The sequence below is a fragment of the Myiozetetes cayanensis genome, unplaced genomic scaffold (genome assembly GCF_022539395.1).
Source record: "Myiozetetes cayanensis isolate MyiCay16 unplaced genomic scaffold, myiCay2020 scf9, whole genome shotgun sequence".
In the NCBI taxonomy this organism is placed as follows: Eukaryota; Metazoa; Chordata; class Aves; order Passeriformes; family Tyrannidae; genus Myiozetetes; species Myiozetetes cayanensis.
Window position 1 is genome coordinate 17,812,881 of NW_026088185.1, and position 18,743 is coordinate 17,831,623.

Genomic DNA, 18,743 nt, shown 5'->3' on the forward strand with positions numbered 1-18,743 from the left:
AAGCAGAACCCCTTTCTGCAAAAGGAAAGAGGTAAGGGGTGGGGTGAGGAGGTGCTCTCCTAGTCATCACTATCTCCTTACACTGGCAGATGAAACACTGACATTAAAACCTAAGAACTTCTTCTGCAAACAAAGGGTGACAAAAATGCGTTCATAATTTCTCTCCACCCATGATCACAGTACGGTTCATTTTATTCACTGGGACTTCTTCCTGAAGGTCTGGGTACAAAGGCTACAGTCACTACTTTCAATTCAGATCTGAAATGCCCCAAATCAGACTCCAGAACCCACGTTTAGATACCAAAATAACACCCCAATGTCAAGACTGCAGTCAGAGACAAAAGGCTCCAACATGCAGACATGTTTTTACTGATTTTTCTATCCCATAGCAGGTTTGCCTTATTACTACCCAGAGAACATAAGCTCAGCCATACAGTATACTGAACATAAACATGTCTGAGCATTAGTTCCTGTCACAGCCTTAGCTTTCTATTATTTGAGGTACAATGACTTAGTATCTAATGTTTACCATAGGAGCTAAAAGTCAGACAAAAAAAGTATTACTATTCCTCCTGTAAATTACAGGAACAGACGCTTCGAACTACTTAAATCCTGATCTTCCCCATTCGCCTTGCTTAAGTATATATTATAAAGTGATTGGGTTTTCCCTGAGCCAACCAGACTGCACCAGCAATAATCTACAGAAATGCAATATGATGAACTATTAATAGAAGTTAATTTAAAAGAAGTGTCTATAGAGTGACAGTGTTGAAAAAAAAATCAGAATTCTCTCATACTCTGGCATAAAACTACAATGTTCTTTAGCTCTAGTTATAACTAAAACAAGCACATTCCAATTTCAAACTGAAATTCTAATTTTTAACCAGATGAATCAGTCCAGTTGCTCTCTGTGTTAGAATTAGATTAATTACTGCTTTCTCTTAATTACCTCTTGGAAACACGTGATAATGACTGAAGTCCCACTGCCAGTTACAAGTATCTGCTGGCTTACAGGGACTGATTTACTTCCTTACAATTCCAGATTGATGGCCAAATATGAGATAATCCTGTAAGATCAGAGCTCCAGGAGTGGATATTATGGCAGTTTAACTGACCTCACTGAGACGTAATTTTGGCTCAGGTGGACGGTGCCTGCACTGCACCATCTGACCGGTTGTACCTGTACGTGTGAGGTGCAGCGGGAATGCAACAGGGACAGGCACAAGCCCCGCTCTCAAGAGGGACCAGCATAGCACCACATCCCTCTGTGTAACCCCACGGCACAGCTACACCCACCCTACACCCACCCACGCTACCTGAACAAGCAGATGAGGCAAGAAAAACTCCATTTCACCAGTTATGCCACACACTACTCAAGCCTCAGAAAAGGCATCAAGACATCTTACCGACTTTCATCAAGATCTGGGGCAGACCTTTAGATAACTGTATGTAGCAAACACGCTTCACAAACCCGTCTCCATAAACACATCTCCAGGAAGCAGATCAAGTGGGAACTCACTGCCCACATTCAGGTAGGCACCAGGAGTCAGTTTGTTAAGTGCTGTTGACCAGTGTTGCAAACATAACTACAGCTCCGAGGCCAGATGCACGAACAGTCTGTGAACTACAGGGCTGGTCACATCCACAAGAGCCAATCAGATTCATAAATAGCAGAATCTACTGAATTCAACCTATAAGGTTCTTTTGGACTGCTGGTGATAAGGCATTACCTGTAGAGCAGTCATATATAGCACGAACAATACATTGCAACCACAAGCTTAATATCCCAGGTCAACATCCAGCACAGCTGAGGACACGAGGCTTACCAAAAGGCATCCCTTCTGGGGAGGGTGAGGAGGACAAACCCATTGATCTGTCCCTGCAATTTCAAATCAATTATCATCCCCTGACTAGATGCAAAATTGAGGTACTTTTATACCTTATAGCCATAATTGTGCAAAATGATGCTGGTGGGACCGTGGTCAAATCTTATGTTCTTTGAGGGCACATTTACAGAATGTTTCTTGGTAGGAGGCGTACTTCCTTTGTACAAAACATTTTTGGGTATCAGGTAGAAGAATGAGACCACGTGGTCTACGCCTCACTCCACGTTCCCGCCCCCGATGCCACGGCAACACAAACCACAGGCCCTCCATCCGATTTCCGCACTTGTGTCTACAGGCCCCCTGGCATATTGAGCTTTGCATTCTCTTCACTATTTTATGCTTTCAACAACTGGTATTCAACAAGAAAAGTCACGGGAACATCAAGAAGAAAGGGCGTAACTTCATTCAATCAAAAGTACCCCAAAGGAGTTGTTAAGATCCAAAGCAAAATACACCAGAACCAACTTTCCATTTTAACAGACATTACAGAATATTAAGCAGTAGGGTGCAGATTTTAAACCCCTCCCTGCTTTCATTGGTAATTTTTGAGTTTAGAGGTGGCTGTGGCTCATTCTCAGCTAATGAAAACAACACTGAGAACTGGAAGTAGTTTCTGCTCACAGCTATCTGAACTCCCTCCAGTATTCCTCATGAAACTACCTTGGTCACTTCCAAAAGGAAAGTTTAAGTTAAAATGAGAAAACCATATCAAAAGAAATCCAAAAAAGCTCCAAGCTCCTGGAATTATTCCCTCACTCCACAGTGAAATTCTTTTCCTCACTTACAGACTGAAACTATCCAAGGACAACATAAAAATTTCACAACATACTTCAGAGAAGAAAAATTATCAGAGATTCATTACAATTCTATTTTGGAATAAACACTAACTCAAAAGAAATCAAGTCAAAGGAGGGAGAAGATCTTCAACATTTTTTTAAAGCAAATCCTGTTCATCAAAGAGGCTCCACTGAGTAAATTACCTTTTGATTTAAACAAACATAAAAAATACCACAGTCTGCACCAAGTTCAGATACTCTATCTCCCAAAGATTTCTTCATTCCTTAAATTCTTTCCTTTTCCATGGTATCTTCTACCTAAACAAGGCACCACATCTTTGCCAGCCTTTCTTTAAAAGTAAAAGCAACACATCAGTAGTTTCAGTTCTGAGCTTTAACAGACTGGAGTAGAAATCATGAAAGTGTTTCCTGGGTAACAAACCATTAACCATTTCCATATAGAGGTGAAATAAAATAGTCAGCAGTGTAAGTAATTTCCAATTTTGTAGCCTTCATTGAGCACAAATGTCCAATTTATTGTCGCTGTTCTCGGATAACAATGCTGTCACTGACTTTGCACTTCATTATGTTTTCAGAAAGACTCCATAACACACAAGGGGGGCAAATTTGGAAAGTGTGAAGCTAAATGCTATGAAACGTCTCCATCCCTGACTAGACAGAGAGACTCCTGCATCCTTTTTCTCTCCCAGTCCCAGTATCTTCTTGCAAGGAGCTTCACTAGATTGAACAAAATGAAAATAGAGTAACTAGCTCTATCTCAGACTCAGATTAAAATTTACTACCAAATCACCAGTCACAGTCACTAGTCTATCAAACGTTTACAACCTCCAGGCAGAGCCCCCCGATGATGTCCACAATGTGGACATCTACAGCCCTCCATGAGAGCTGTATTTTCAGTCCTCTGCACTGGTTTGTTCTCAGCTTTTTTTAGAACTGACCAGCACTGAAGATGGGAATGTCTAACCAACAGTGTTTCAACATCACTCAAGTTGGTCAATGTGACAGATGTCGTATTTGAATACTGGTGGCATCACCTCTGCTTTGTGCCTGGATTTGGTTTCCCACAACAGAAACAAGTCACAAGACAAGAGCACCACAGACTAATTAGCACAGAGGTTGTCCCTTCATACACTCAGGCTGCTAAAAGGAAGTAGAGCTGAACCATGAGACTGGACTCCTCCAAAAAAAACCCTCTCCCAGCAAAATACAACCAGTAACTGTGTCAGCAGAGAACTTGCTCATGATGCTTTTTACAGAGATGTCCATCACGGTCAGGATGTTATTAACAGCTATTTTAAGTGCTGAATATTCTCCTAATCTGCTACTCCATAGCTGCATTTTGGAACTACCAGTGCAAAGCCAGGGCCAACTACACCGTTAATCTCTGTTGCCTGGAGGCTTGGCACTTGAAAGATTGTCATTTTATTCCTTCAGCCTGTTTTAGGAAACAGATTATGACAGAGGAGGGGAAAAAAGAAGCCAAAAGCAGAATAAGGACTACAGCAAGTTGCTACAAAGCAAAAAGATACCTGTTGTTCTGGAAAGTCCACTTGACTTTCTGGAAGTCACATGGAAAAATAAACCCTTTCCCCTCACAGTCCAGAGCCCAGCCTGCATGGATTTGAAGCAGAGTTTTGCAGATCTCCTTTCCATTGGTACAAGACATTTTTCTTAGAAGAAATGGTACAGTATGTTCCAAAGTTGCATTTCAAAATCCAGTTTTCCATTTCAGACACCATTCTCTGGCTTTAATCAGGAGATACCTCCCAGTTTTGTCAAACGGCTATTGCGAAATAGCAAGCAAAACCTGTATATTACTTACAGGTTTAATTTCTCCTTTACAAGCTATACAGTCTGTTTTAACAGAAAGAACAATACCCATGCCAGGAACAGATCTGAGTACAAACTGGTATTGTAAAATAGAAAGTTATTTTTATAATTAATCTATGATAAATTTATGGAAGAAATAACGTTAAAGGTATTTTCACTCAGATTTTCTAACTTGGCAGTGCGTGGCACTGCATGAAATCCTCTTACAATAACGTGCAGTTTAACTCAAGAAGTGACAAGGGTACAATTTCAAGAAACCAATTTGGAAGCCAAGGTGCTGGTCCTTCCAGCCCAGCCCTTGCCCACGGCCACCTTGTCTGCACTGACTGAACCGTGAGAGTCCCACCACAGCCATTTGGGCACGACCAAGTGATGCTTCACCAAGGGGCAGGTCCCGACAGCCGCAAGACAAGCAAGCAAGGACAGCTGCAGTACAGCAGGGGTGACCCAGCAGTCCCCAGCTATCCCCAGCTATCAGCAAGCGTGTGCTTGCTGTGTGAGCACACGTGAGTGAACTGTCCGTCCCTGGTGCTCCCACACCACAATCTTGCTCTCCTGCCAGCAGGGCCCACACCAGGGCCCCGGTCCATCACCTCGCCCAGTGCTGCTCCAGCTCCTGAGACAAAAGCGGCTCCAAAGAAGAAACTGCTGCATGAAGCAGCGAGTCAACACACAGCATCTCTATTTGCAAAATTAAAGTAGTATCACGTAATCTATTAGGTATACGTTTTAGAAAATAAACATGGAAGCAATCAAAATATGGGAACAGTTTCTCATACTTTGCCTTAAAAAAAATAAAAAAAAAATCTGAAAGTGCAGTGTGCCCAGGTACATTTGAAGGCAGTACTTGTTAGAGGGGTAACAACCTTAACAGGTTTATACTGTTCATCAACATGCTAAAGGACATTTTTCCAAAAATTGCAGTTCTAATACAGCACAAAACAAATATTTGGGTTGAAATGTCATTCCCCAATTTCCTTCAGTGAATGAAGTACATCAGTTTCATTTACGACCATAATAAAACCATCAAAGGGCACAAGGAAAGTACAGCAAGAGGGACAGACATTTCACTGTAGAATCAATGGGCAATATAACATGCTACAGCAATTAATCCCACAGCCCTGCAGTGTATGAAGAGCAACTGCTCCCCAGCTAATACAAGCCATAGTTCCTTTACTCATACATCCAATTATGAGATTTCTCCTGTTCCTCCTTTTCCAGACTTACCACTATCTCCCTCCAAATTGTAGGGAGAAAACCAAGACAGGTAGAAACCTTCTGCACTAGATACGTAACCACAGAAATAGTAATATGTGACTCTGACAGATTCACGGTCTGAATAGAAGTTCATCACATTTAATTAACACATACCAACCAGCACCCCAAGGGGAAGCTCTCCCCAACACTGGCACTCTTGAGCTAAGTTGTACCCACCCAGCTGCCACCATAAGGCCATGGACTACAGAGTCCATGTGGGAGCAGGGAACTCCACATGTGTAGAAAAAGCATGTACCTTCCTGATACGTCATCCCTAATAAATGTTTTATAGAGAACAAGTACACAAAGAGCCATCAAACACTCATTTCGACAGCCAAAAGTCACTTGCATGCAAAGGCACAGTTCAAATTATTCTTTCAGTTTTAAGATGATCACAGCCCTGGGTTAAATGCCTATAATAGAATCCACAGTTTAATCAAGGCGTTTCTTCCAGCCATGAACTTAATGACAGAAGCAGATGTGTCACTGGGCACATAACACAGAGTCTCCCCACACCTTCAAATTAACTGAAAACACAGGCATTCAATTTACTTGGAAGAGCATCATCCCAATAAGGTATTTTTGGAGGAGAAACAGATCATACAAATGCCTACGTAGCTGGGATGCTTAAAAAGCCCTTTTTTTATGTTCCACAAAATACTAAAGCACTGATCAAATAGATCAGAATTAAATCATATATTCACAAGAAACTTCTCAATACACACATTTGTGGAAGAAGTTGTTACATTTTACTCTGAACAGGAATGTACAAACTCTGAGAATTTCAACCAGCTTTAAAAACCTAAGAACAAGATTTTTCTGTCTGCAAAATTACTTGAGACTATGCCAAGAAACCCACTGCATTCTCTTCCTCTGCATACTGCTCCTCCTCCACATGCACACATACTTAATTTTTACATGCTTCCCTTCACACATACACTTCACCACTCCCCACATTTTAACTTGAGCAGAATTTGGAATTAATTAGTTGTTTACAGGTATTTTTAACACACTATGTTCCTGTAGGCTGCAAGTTGTGCAAACAGTATTGCAGCTGTTACTGGGACTGGATCTCATCTGACAACAACAACAAGTATTCCCACTATAGGCAGGAACACAGCTTAGCTGGGAAGAGAGAACAAACATCTTCAGCAATATTCTGGGACCACACTACATAATTACCATCATTACAGCAGGAAAATAAATTGAGTGGATGAAAAGATTATTGGAATCCATATTATTCCATATTTGTAGTAGCAGCTACAGGACTTGGCTATGTAAGAAAAAAATATACCACACTTATTTTAGCGCCTTGGCCAAGAAAATAATGTCATTTCCACACTAAACAATCATAGATAATTCAATATGAGCTGTGATATGTTTTCACACACTCTGCTATACATCACTAAGAGCCAGCCAGCAGATTTAACACTGCTACCCAGCTATCCAATCTTCATAATTCCCTTAGCAGAGTACTGCGAGAAGAGCAATAAGAAAAGAAGGATACAGAAAATTCAGCTACACATGATGATAGTGTCCTTGCTATCAGCAACAGCTGGTTGCCACTTTTGACCATTTCCAGGATAAACACGAAGACCTTTGACCCACGCATGTGCTGCTGATCAAACAACCTCAGGCATTACAGGGGGGAGTCGTTCTCAGCATATCTGCAATATTATTTTCCTTTGCTTTTTAAAGATCTATTTTATAAACTTGCTTTTGAGGAAAGTGACAATGCCAAGTGAAACAGGCAGAGGCTAAGCACATACAGCTCCATTTCAAAAAACGTCATCACTAAAACTGAAGTAACATTCAGTCTCTCTTAAGAAATTCTGCCATTCCTATTGGCACTGGTTACCAGCACCCAACAACAATGCTGATCGTTCTTATCTACTGTTCCTTACTTCTTAGAAGATCTCCAAACTCTTTGGAAGTATAAAACAAATGCAAAGAGTACAGCTGAAAAGTAACCTAGAAGCCTGCTAGCTGACAGTGAAACCCAGGGCAGGATGTGTCCACGTTACCCTGGAGGGACTGGAGTACATTTTTACGCTGTAGATGGCATCTTGACAGGGTGCATCCTGTGAACCCCTCTTTCTTTTGTTCTTGATTCTGCAGACCTTCACGCTTCCAAACACAGCCTAAACATGACACGACAGGAAATGACATATTTTTAGATGCAGTTCTGTAAGAGGAAACAAAAAAAAAAAAAACAGCCAACGCTCCAACAGAGCCAAAAATGGTCAGTGCATACTAGTAAATGCTCCAAAAATCACAATGCAAGAACTGGTACCTTTTTGCCTTTTACCTATCTCAGGTACTTCACAGCACAATATATTTGGCCTGCCCTTTAAACTAAACCATCATAACTGCAATGCTCTTTTCCAAAGTAACTCCTATGGAATTCTCAAAATAATGTTAGGAAAAGGGACGCTCACGATACCTTAAATCCAAGAGAAGTGCATTTTACCATGAATACAATACATTTTATGCTAAAGTTGCCAAAGGAGCTTTATTAACCATTTATTTTTCACCTACAGAATAATTCCCTTAAAAATGGAAGTAAAACTTTTTTTCCACGTTTATGTTTATTTTCTAAGCTATATTCTTCTTCCATTACCTTCAAAGCAGCAACCTGCTTATGTGTATCACAATCAAAAAATATTCAATGCTAATTAATGACTTTTTCAATGTTTTCCAGGTCATTCTGCATAGTTCTTTCTTCAAATACTCCTGTGCCTCTTACTGTACCTACCCTTCCTAAATACCACTATAAGATGTTAATTTTCCAGTTAATGCTTCACAGCACAGACCAGCATCTGCTCATTCAATAATATGGATCTTTACTTACTTGCTTTTAAATGGTCATTTGCCCAACAGCCTTGTCCCTTCCACAGAATATGTCCTCAAAATGTGGCATTTTTACAGTTATGGCTAGAACGATTCATCTAGACCCAGGTTGGTTCTGAAACTTTTAAACAACAACAGCTGATTTTAAACAGCAGTTCTTTTGAAATGAATGAGGTGTCTCTTATGAGAATTTACCAGACTGCATTCTTTACAAAACTGACAGTTGCTCTGGCACATACAGGTGGAGTTTAACAGAGGAGAAAAGAATTGTCCACGCTGACTGGTGAGCAGTTTACTGCTGTAATATGCCAAGTAACCCAATATGCTACTTTGGAAAAGGTCCTATTTTATTTGGTGGAGACACCAGACAGCAACAAATTAGATCAGTAAACCATTATTCTCTGCTTGTTAGGCCTTAAGAAAATACATTTATGAGAAGCCAACTTATGTGTCCCATTTCTGCATACATTTTTTCTAAATATTTTTCTAAATAAGAATGTTTAAGTAAATAATAACACCACATGCTACAAAAATTTACATTTGCCTTGTACAGCTACAGGTCAGATCCATCAAATAGTCCAGCTGCAGACTGAGGAGGACATCCAGTATTTCTGAAGATACAATTCAGAATATTTATTATTTCCTGACTTGGTACCAGTAATTTTTCTACTAGACTGCAACAAAAGGGATTCATTAGGACTCTCTACACTGGTGAGTAGTATTTTTAACAGTAGATGATGCAGTTCATGAAGCTTCACATCTGGATAAAGACAAATCCATACCTGATGGTAGGAATGCCTTGAGGTTTATTCTTTAAGCATATATAAGCTAAAGAGTCATATTCACCATCAAGGTAGACAGCACAAGAGTGAAATCAATACAGAAATTGTAGCATCTCTTCCAATAACTCAGACCCAGCAGCGACTCTGGGCCCAATACTACCAGTATATCTCATCACTCTGCAGACACACACCTTTGAAAGCTCTTTGCTCCTTTCAAGGCCTGAAAAAATTTGGAAAATGGAAACAGGAAAAGAAAACTACATCCTCAAATAAAAATGTTAAATTTTATGATTCCAGCTCATAGATAATGTAATGATACAGTGCTCCCTTTAATGCCTCTGTTGCAGAAGGACTCCTGGCATGCCTGTTCCAATTCCTGCTGCTTTGGAACTGAGCAGAACACAGAAAGCAGGCCTTGTGCTGTACATGCTATGTGCTTACAGATACTTGAATGGTTCACTCAACATCCCTGTATCTTGATCAATATCCTCTCTGTCTCCCTTGCTTTCTACCCTTATATAGATGATGGGGTCACATTTTAAGTTTAAAGAGCACCATAAATTTTCTTGTGCCAGTCAGTCTGCAAGACTGGGACAGGGATGAGCTTCAAGAAGCTGTCTGTCAGCTGAAGGTTTCAGGATGCCAACACCGTAGGGAGCCTTCATTCTTCACTCAGCTCCAGCCCACACAGCTGAGGGACATGGCAGAGCATGCATGCAGCACACATGCCCCAGTCAGCACCCCACCTCTCACTGTGTAAAGAGAGCTGCAGAGAAAATGCTTCCCCAGCTCATTCCTACCTCAGGTTTTAGATGGTTGTTATGCTCTTCAAACACATTTTAGCCCATTCAACTTACAACAACAGTTCTCAAACTGAACTATACCTCAGAGGACACAGGATGCATTCTACCCCCGAAGATTTAGAGCAAACACTGTAAGAATTGCAGCTCCTTTCCACAGTAGAATATATCACAAACAGTTGCATGGAAGGCTTTATGCCAAACATGCACACAGACTACTTTGCCCATCTATGTGTGTCTACAACAGCTGAGTTTGAAAAGCAAGAAACTAGCTGCTGGTCTTTCCAACTGTGAGCCCTGCCCCCAGTACTTTTCTGTCCAGCTTTTGGGCATCATTAAGCAGAGCTGTCAGAACCCACAGACCCTGCTCAAGAACACAACAGCTTGTCAAGGAGAATGCTCTCCCTTTGTCCTTAACTCATGTTTTGTGCAGTTCATTAGTTTTTATTTGCTTTAGCAAAGAGAAAAGCCTTTCTGCTCCTTCCCAAGATTAAGGTCTGTCCTTGACTGCATTACGTTATTTTGTTCCACTTACAATATTTTAACCTTGCTTGTTTTAGAGGATGCAAGATTAAGTTTTTGATTTGTTTCTGAGATGTGTCTTATACTTGGCCACAACAGAGCTCAATGGACTAGCATATGCTGCGTTCATCAGGGATGATTTATATCTTAGTATTATTTAATAAGAACTACCTGGTATAAATTTCATCCTTTTAGAAAGCAATGAGGACAACAGACTTGGACCAGAGGAACTTAAAGCAATTTTGGTTAATTGAGCCATCACTTACATTGTAATGCTCTTGGAATGGCTTGGCAGGTCCATGTTTTACACAGAGTAAAAGCTCACAGAACACCCTTCTCTTTCCAAACACTCAGCCTGAAGAGAGGAATTTGTGCCTCCTCAAACTTCCATTCCCATCTCTTGAGATGCTTAAAAATAAGAAAGCCTAAGCCAAAATTCTTCTGAACCTGTCATCACCTTTATCCTTAAATGGTATGCCCTAGTAACCCCGAAGACATGGTACCTCCCACATTAGACACTGATGCATAAATCAGGCTCAGCATCAGTAAAACAAAAGGCTATGAAACTAAGGAGTTGTATCCAGTACAAGCATCTTCCAGCAAGAGCATAATTTTATGAGCTGTAACTGAAGCTGGCAGCCTAGGCTGTTTCTCAAAGACCATAAGGCCATTTTTCATCACTGCTGACCAACGGTATATGCTGCAATCCTTACTCATGGAAAGCTCCCACAAGCACAGCAATGAATTTTGTTAATTCTTAGTATCACCAGCCTAAGAAAAAGTAACACAGCTACCACAGGGTTACTCAAGATTCTTATGCAATTACAGGTGACCAAAGGAAAAAATGTTATCTGAAAAGTATATGACCTCTTGAAAAACAAGTTTCTCAAGGGGATGGAGGACTGGGATAAGAGGTTTGCCACTTACCATGTGGGAAGGTTCGCTTTACACTATGAATGTCTGTCTCACCAGTCAATGCTGCAGTGAAGTTGAATCTATGAACTCACACAGCTAATGACAAAGGGACTATACCACAGCGTATGTTTTCTGACGTAACCTTTTTAGAGCCACCTGAACTAAACCAGCCTGATAGAAGCACATTTTTGCTGTATGACCTATGACTGCTCTAATGCCTTGCAGGGTCTGCTCCTCTTTGACACTGACGAGCTGGTTACATTAGTGCAACTTCCCAGCAACTTCCCAGCGTGTATCAGCTGAGAACGTGCTCAACGTTCTGTTTCATCCTTCATGCTTTACCAGAGTTCTTCAGGTCTAACTGCACAATTATTTCCTGTTCCTTTGAGGAAAACAACTAAACAAAAGGACCCCAAATGGGAGTCACACAGTCACAATTATACAGTAGAGTTTCCAATCTTTTTTATACCTGACCTGTAAACTTGTCAGCTGTGTCTCTACTAAATTGATAACCAACAGTACAACTCAAACTCAGTACTGGGAAAAGGCCTGCCTTCTGCAGTTTGACTCCACCTGTAACAACTACACATTCTTTCCCCTTATGCAATGTAAATTTATCTTCTCACTTCTTTCACCCATGATACTAGTATGATGGATCTTCTTTTTAGAAATCTATCCCTTACCACTACAGGGAAGCTCTTAAACTACTCCTCCCTCCTTCTTCACAACTTCATTTGATCCCGACCTTTGCTACAGGACATCTTATCTCAAACACAGTCAAACTCCTCTACTATCACAAATTAAGAAAGCAAATAAGCATACTAAGTAGGTTATCCAAGAATAGTTTGCACAGACAAAAAACAGACACACACTTAAAAGAAAATACAAGTAGAATGAGACAGTAAGAACGCAGTCTAAAAAAAAGAAATTGATTATAAACGCTCTCTTAAATTGACAGAAGCAATTAAACTAAGTTAAAAGTAAACTAAAGACTATCCGTATTCCACCTTTTAATCCTGAATATGAAAACGTGCTGTTACTAGTTCTGTCCACCTGAAGCCTGAGCTACACTATCCCACCTCTGCAAGCAGAAATTGTCATCTTCCACTGCAGACCAGCATAATCCAGCTCTCTGTTTTGCTGGAGCAAAGTGTCTGTGAGCCCAAGCCCTCAGACAACACGGAAGTACTGGCTAAATGCCACTGAGGATGCACTGCAGCAGTACAGCAATGTCAGCAGCCCTGCTGACCCACGGCAACTTCGTTATGTATTGATACAACAGTTCACAGCAGAGATGTGCAGTATCAGCAAAACCTATCACAAGTAAAAATTTCAATAGGACGATGCAATTTTTAGGACTTTATGGCTGCTAATGGTCACTGCAGTCTTGACATAAAGTACCTATCCACAGCTTTCAACAACACAGCTTTGCAGCTGATAGGAAGATCCTGAATGTTGAAAACAACAATTTCTTCCTTTTTTTGCCTTATACAATAACAAGAAGCTCACGTGAATTCAGTTCCATACTTCTACTGAAAATAACATCAGAATTACATGCAAGTAAATCCCTGTGGGTCCACTGCAACTCAGGATATTCTGTGATTGTATCATTCTAAACCATAAATAAAAAAGGGCTGAAAGGGTGTTAGGTTTACAGTTGGACTTGATCTTAAGGGTCTTTTGCTAACACAAATGATTCTAGTATTCTATGAGTCCATGAAAGTTACATACCAATTCAGGTATTCTTCAAGCTTCTGTTTTAATTCAATTTAATTTAATTTGCTTAACTCATCATGAATTACAAACAATTGGACTGGAACAGACCTGCTGGAGGTCTGACATGGACTATGCACACATAAAGACCACTTTTATATACGTACTCTACACGTAAAATTACACATGTGACTACCTGCACTACATATGTAGTGAGCAGCTAGTAATCATACATTTATTATAACAGTAACATATTTATAATATATTCGGTGTTATTCCCATCTACAGATGCTACGTACACTCACATTCTCCATCACAGGACTACTTACACTTTAACCACGTTACTCCTACAGCTATGCTGTCCCTGAGCCTCAGACTCCTCCAAGCTACAAACATTCTTCCAGTCTGCAGACGAAATGCGCTGTTGTTGTGCCACCACCCCCTGGCAGAACCAGAGTTCCCTGCCTTTCATCATATTGACAAAGAGATTACAAACAGAACAAACTTACACAGGGCAATAAGCCCAGCTCTCTTAGAGTTCCATTAGTCTTTTCTGCTGCCTGATTCACTGTGCTGGACAATGAACCGAACCATACACAGAAATCCAGGGAGGCTGCCCTTGGTACCTCCAACATTAATGTTCCCCAATTCACATTAAGATTTCATTCAGCTGTCTTTCACACCCATCCGCCATTTGCAGTCCACTTTCAGTCACTGTAAATTATATTTTTTCTCCTCTCCAACTGACAAACTTTCCAACTTTTCTAATTGAAGATACTCACAAACTAAAACAAAATATTGCTAGTAGTCCATAGCCTTATACTCAGTACCATTTACAACTAAGTAAAAGCAACTGAACAGGCATCTATCTACTCATACTGTTGAGAGTCAAGTAATCCCTCATTAGCAAACATGGCATTTTTAGCATTAAAAGATTGCCATTCAAAGCTCATATGCAATCTACAATATCCTGTGACTAAGAAAAAAGTTGATCAAAAGTAAATACCATGTTTAATCAAACGCTATTTCAGCTGTGCCTGTATTTGTCACACTTCCTAGACATTCTCCACCCTCACTCATCTTTACAGAGGATTGTTGTAAAGCTCAACACTGAATTATCTGTTGTGAGGAAGAGAGAACCATTTCACTTAAGAACCACTTAAGTGAGGCAAGAGAAAAATTGCACACTGTTTGTTTTACCAAGCCCTGCTCCAAGCCGCAGACTAAACTAGCCCTTGAACACAATTAATGTATTTCACCTTCTCTCTTTTTCTTGTTTTTTGGAACATGGACAGATCTTGCACGTGTCTGTTACAACTTGTTTCTAATTTTGTAAAACTGGAGGGGTAGAAGTGTGCTCAGGCTGACAAATTTTTTGGAAGGGAGGGTTCCTGGCAGGTAAGAACCCAAGTGTCACCTTTAATTAAGTTTCAGTGATGAAACAGGGTTTGTGTATTTTTGTGAACTACTTAACAGCACTCACACTCAAACTGCAGCTGAGTTTTGAAGTTAGTATCCATTCAAGAAGAAGGAATAAAATAAATACTTCTTTCTCACTAATAGACAGCTGTACATAAAACCATTTTTGCAGCAGAAGTAAGACCAAAACACATCTGGGAATGCAGAGGTATTGCACCCCTGATTATAAAATACTAAAATTCCTGCTGTTACAGATAATGGGTGGCATGTAGGTATTAGACATACTTGCTTCTCAGTAGGAAACTTCAGTATGACCTCTGTTCCCATAGCTTTCCACTTTCCCTGAGTATCTGGACAGGAGACATTGTTCCATCTATGAAGAGTCGATCTAGAAACCGCACATGGCTTCCATGGAAAACATAATACAAATCCTTTGATATTAGTTCAACATAGCTTGGTTTTATCTGATATAAAAATGCAGCCCAACATGTGAGGTTTCACTTCAAGTCTTGCCACCAAAATTCCCATCTGTTTCTTAAGACAGAACTCACACAAAACAAGTTAAACACACCTCAGTCCCTAAGAAAGTTACAGTTCAGCATGTCTTGTTCTCCTACAACCAGACACTACTACTCTTATAGACAGAAAAATTATGCTCAAAGTGACTATAACATGCCTGTTTAACATAAAAGGTTTTTTTCCAAGAGTACTACCCAGCAGCTACCCAGGGTACCACTCTAATTCCTTATGCTAAAACCCATGGATTTGAAAAATGGCCAAGACTCCTCATACTCAGAAGTGCACGTCACCATAAAACACAGTTTGTCTAGTCTGGTTTTGTCTCTATTAGAGACCCTTGCTTCTCATGAAAGCCTGAATTCAGAGAGTCATGTCAAGGCAGATAGCATCTGGCTCTGCTCTGTCCCCAGATTCAGACTGCCTGAGGAAGCACTTACTATACATACAATACAGAACTTTCTTGCCAATAATCTCTGAGGCATTTCAGCCAAATAGTACAGACTAGCTTGAATACTGTGACTGCCCTTGTGTTTCTACTGACTTCTCAGTAATTGGCTTTCTGTCTCTGCATATTCCTACACGCATTCTACCAGCACTGACAATACAACGGGAAGCTAACAAGCTTCAGGCACTGCTTTCTTAGTAGAACTAAAATGAGACCAGTGCAGAAGTAATTCTGTCAAGAATTAAGATAAGGGCCTCTGAAAAGGAGCTCACAGATTTGTATTTCCTTTTTCAGAATGCTACGGGTCATTTTACCTACTGATACAAGGTGAAACACGGCTATTTGTGTTTTATTCTCCTCCATACAATGTAATTTTAAGGAAATCACGTAAGAATATAAATGTGAGCAAGATGAGCCCCCAGGATTTTTAAGTAAGTTTACCTCCTAACTTTAGGAAGAATATTAATACTTTCGAGCTTCCTTATCTCACTAACTCTATACGATAATGGGCGTATCTTCCCTCGATTTGAAACCAAATATTTGGGGAAGAGGCATTTATTTAACAACAATATTTTATACACACACTCTATCCAGCACTACTGGATAGGGTGGGGTCCAGCACTGCTCAGCTACAGACACAAAGCAGCAGAGATGCTGAAAACGTACAGAGGAGCCTTACTTTGCTGCCTGAATTTCTCAAAACAAGTTCCTAGCTTTCACAGGTATGCCACAAACATCGGTTTATTTTTCCTGTTTTCCTTGTATCACCTCCCAGCTGCACTCCCGGGCAGGTGCCGTCTCGAACATCAGCCCTGGGATACCGGAGGCCGGGTCCGCACAGGGAGAACAAACCCGAGAGCCCGGGCAGGCACCGGCGGAGCAGGTCGGCGCTGCCCGGAGCCCGCCCCGGGCTCCAGCCGGCGGGAAGGATTCCCAGCGGGGGCTGTCGCTCGCTTCCCCTTTCTCTCCCGGCTCCCCGCAGGCCCCCGGGGCGGGGGGGGCCGCTCTCTCCCGGCCCGTCCCCGCCGTTCCGCGCTGCCCCGGCCGGCGGCGCCGCAGCACCCGCAGCAGGTGCTGCCCCGGCCGCCCGAGGGCCCCGCTCCCGCCGCCGGCCGGGCACCCGGGGCGGGCTGGCGGCCCCGGCCCGCCGCCACGGCAAGTTTCCCGGCGCTGGAAGAAGGGAGGAGGGTCCCCGCAGGCGGCCCAGGAGGGGCCGGGCGGGGCGCTGAGCACTTACAGCCGTCTCTCCTGCGGCTCCAGCTGCCGGTGCATGGCCAGGGAGAAGCCGAAGAGGCTGCCCGGGTCCCCGCTCCAGCTGACCACGTTGTCCGTGTCCAGGTTGAAGGCGCCGGCCAGCGCCGGCAGAAGGGGCAGGTAGAGGAGGAGCGCGGCCGCCATCTGCTCTCGCCGGGCACGGAACCTGCCGCCGCTCCCCGCGCTCGGCGTGCCCGTCCTGCCCCGCCGGCCCCGCACCCACACGGGCCCGCCCCGCCCCGCCCTCCGCCGGCTGCCCGGCCCCCGAGAGCCCGCTCCGCGCCGCGGGGGCGGCGGGCACGGCACGGCACAGCCGGGGCAAGGCACAGCCGGGGCACGGCGCCCCTCCCCAGGCAAGGGCAGCCGGGGCAGTTGCCCCGCGCCGGGGGTCTGTGCCCTTCCGCGGCAAGAAATTAAAGCCGTGCCGGGGGTGGGTCACGGCCGCAGGTGAGGGTTTCCGAGCAGTGGCGGGGGAAAAGGGCTGAGAGCCCCCGCGGTGGGGGTGAGGGGTGTTTTACACATCAAATCGTGTTCCCAGGGGACTCACACCGCCCTGGGTGGCGCTCAGCGGCATCAGGGATAGGGTCGGTCCGGGCACCGAGCATGTGCATAACACACTGCTGAGGTGTGCTAAGGTTGATACAGAACTAAGGCAGCATGACCCCAGTATCCAGTCTGAATTCCTCAAACAACACATCCACGAGGAGGAGGAGGAAAAAGGCATATTTATCTCTGTTTTCCAGACTCTTTGAATAGCACATCAGGACAGAGACTCAAGGCTCCTCCTCCAGCGTTTCCTATCTCTGAACACATCTGAGAATTTTTCCCCTTTTAATTGTTTGAAAGCAATATGTGGCTTTGGATCTCAGATCATTTTATCTTGTGCTTTCACCCATAACTCCAAAAGGGTATTTGCAAGCATAGAGGTTTTGGTCTTTCTGCATAGAGTCTTGGTTTAGTGCTCTGGTTCAGGGAAGTGGGTGCAAACTATTAAAATCTCACAGATTCCAAGCAGAATGGCAACACTGGGTTATCATGGATATCAGTGGAAAAGAATATGAAGAGAGAAGCTAAGATTCAAAGAAAGTGAGAAAAGAGCAATTGAGACAGAGCACTCAAATATGTTGATACTCCAAATAACTCCTTTTGGAACAATACTCTGCTCCCATGGAGTTAATCCAGGCTACTTTTTCCAGAGTAATTATTCTAGGATAACTCTGTGTATAGACAAATCTTTGGCTCAAGTCCAAAACACCCTTATCAAAAGAGAGGAAGAAAACACACCAGAAATGTGCATCTAATGTGGAAACAAAACATTTTGTTAAATTAGGCTCCCAGATATTTATTGCTAATAGAGTCCTTCCCTGCTTCTTCTTCATGCCCAACTCATTCAAAGTCTCAATCCAGTGTTCAATCACTGCCACAGCAGAAAACTGTACTGGCATAAATACTGCCCTACAGTTTCTCTAAAGGACCCATAAGAAGGAGGGTCCCAGACTAATTACAAGCTGGCTTACTACAATCCACGTATTTCACTGTAATTAGTAAAGATTTGAAAACAAATATTTTAAAACAGTGTTGATGTCTGTACCAAAGTCATAGCAGATTGCATGCTTCTAATACTCTAACAGTAACCATAGTTACTTTTTAAGTAATGCTTGCACTCAGAAACGTCTGTAAGGAGTCACACAAATCATCCAGAGCCACTTGAATGATACCGGCACATTAGGTGTATCTTACTTCTCCCCCTCCCT

General features: G+C 42.4%; 1 protein-coding gene across 4 annotated transcripts in view; it reads right to left on the minus strand.

Annotated features, from left to right (window-relative positions):
* The window catches only part of ITGA6 (integrin subunit alpha 6), a 72,076-nt gene that overhangs the window by 28,709 nt on the left and 24,624 nt on the right, over window positions 1-18,743 (minus strand). For 3 of the 4 annotated variants that reach the window (XM_050340178.1, XM_050340181.1, XM_050340179.1), the window contains exon 1: window positions 16,973-17,168. The exons of the other annotated variant lie outside the window; for it this stretch is intronic. In XM_050340178.1, coding sequence (XP_050196135.1) covers window positions 16,973-17,133 — 161 coding nt within the window. In that variant the 5' untranslated portion in view covers window positions 17,134-17,168. Of the gene's footprint in view, window positions 1-16,972; window positions 17,169-18,743 lie in introns of those variants that run through there. 4 annotated transcript variants of the gene reach the window in all.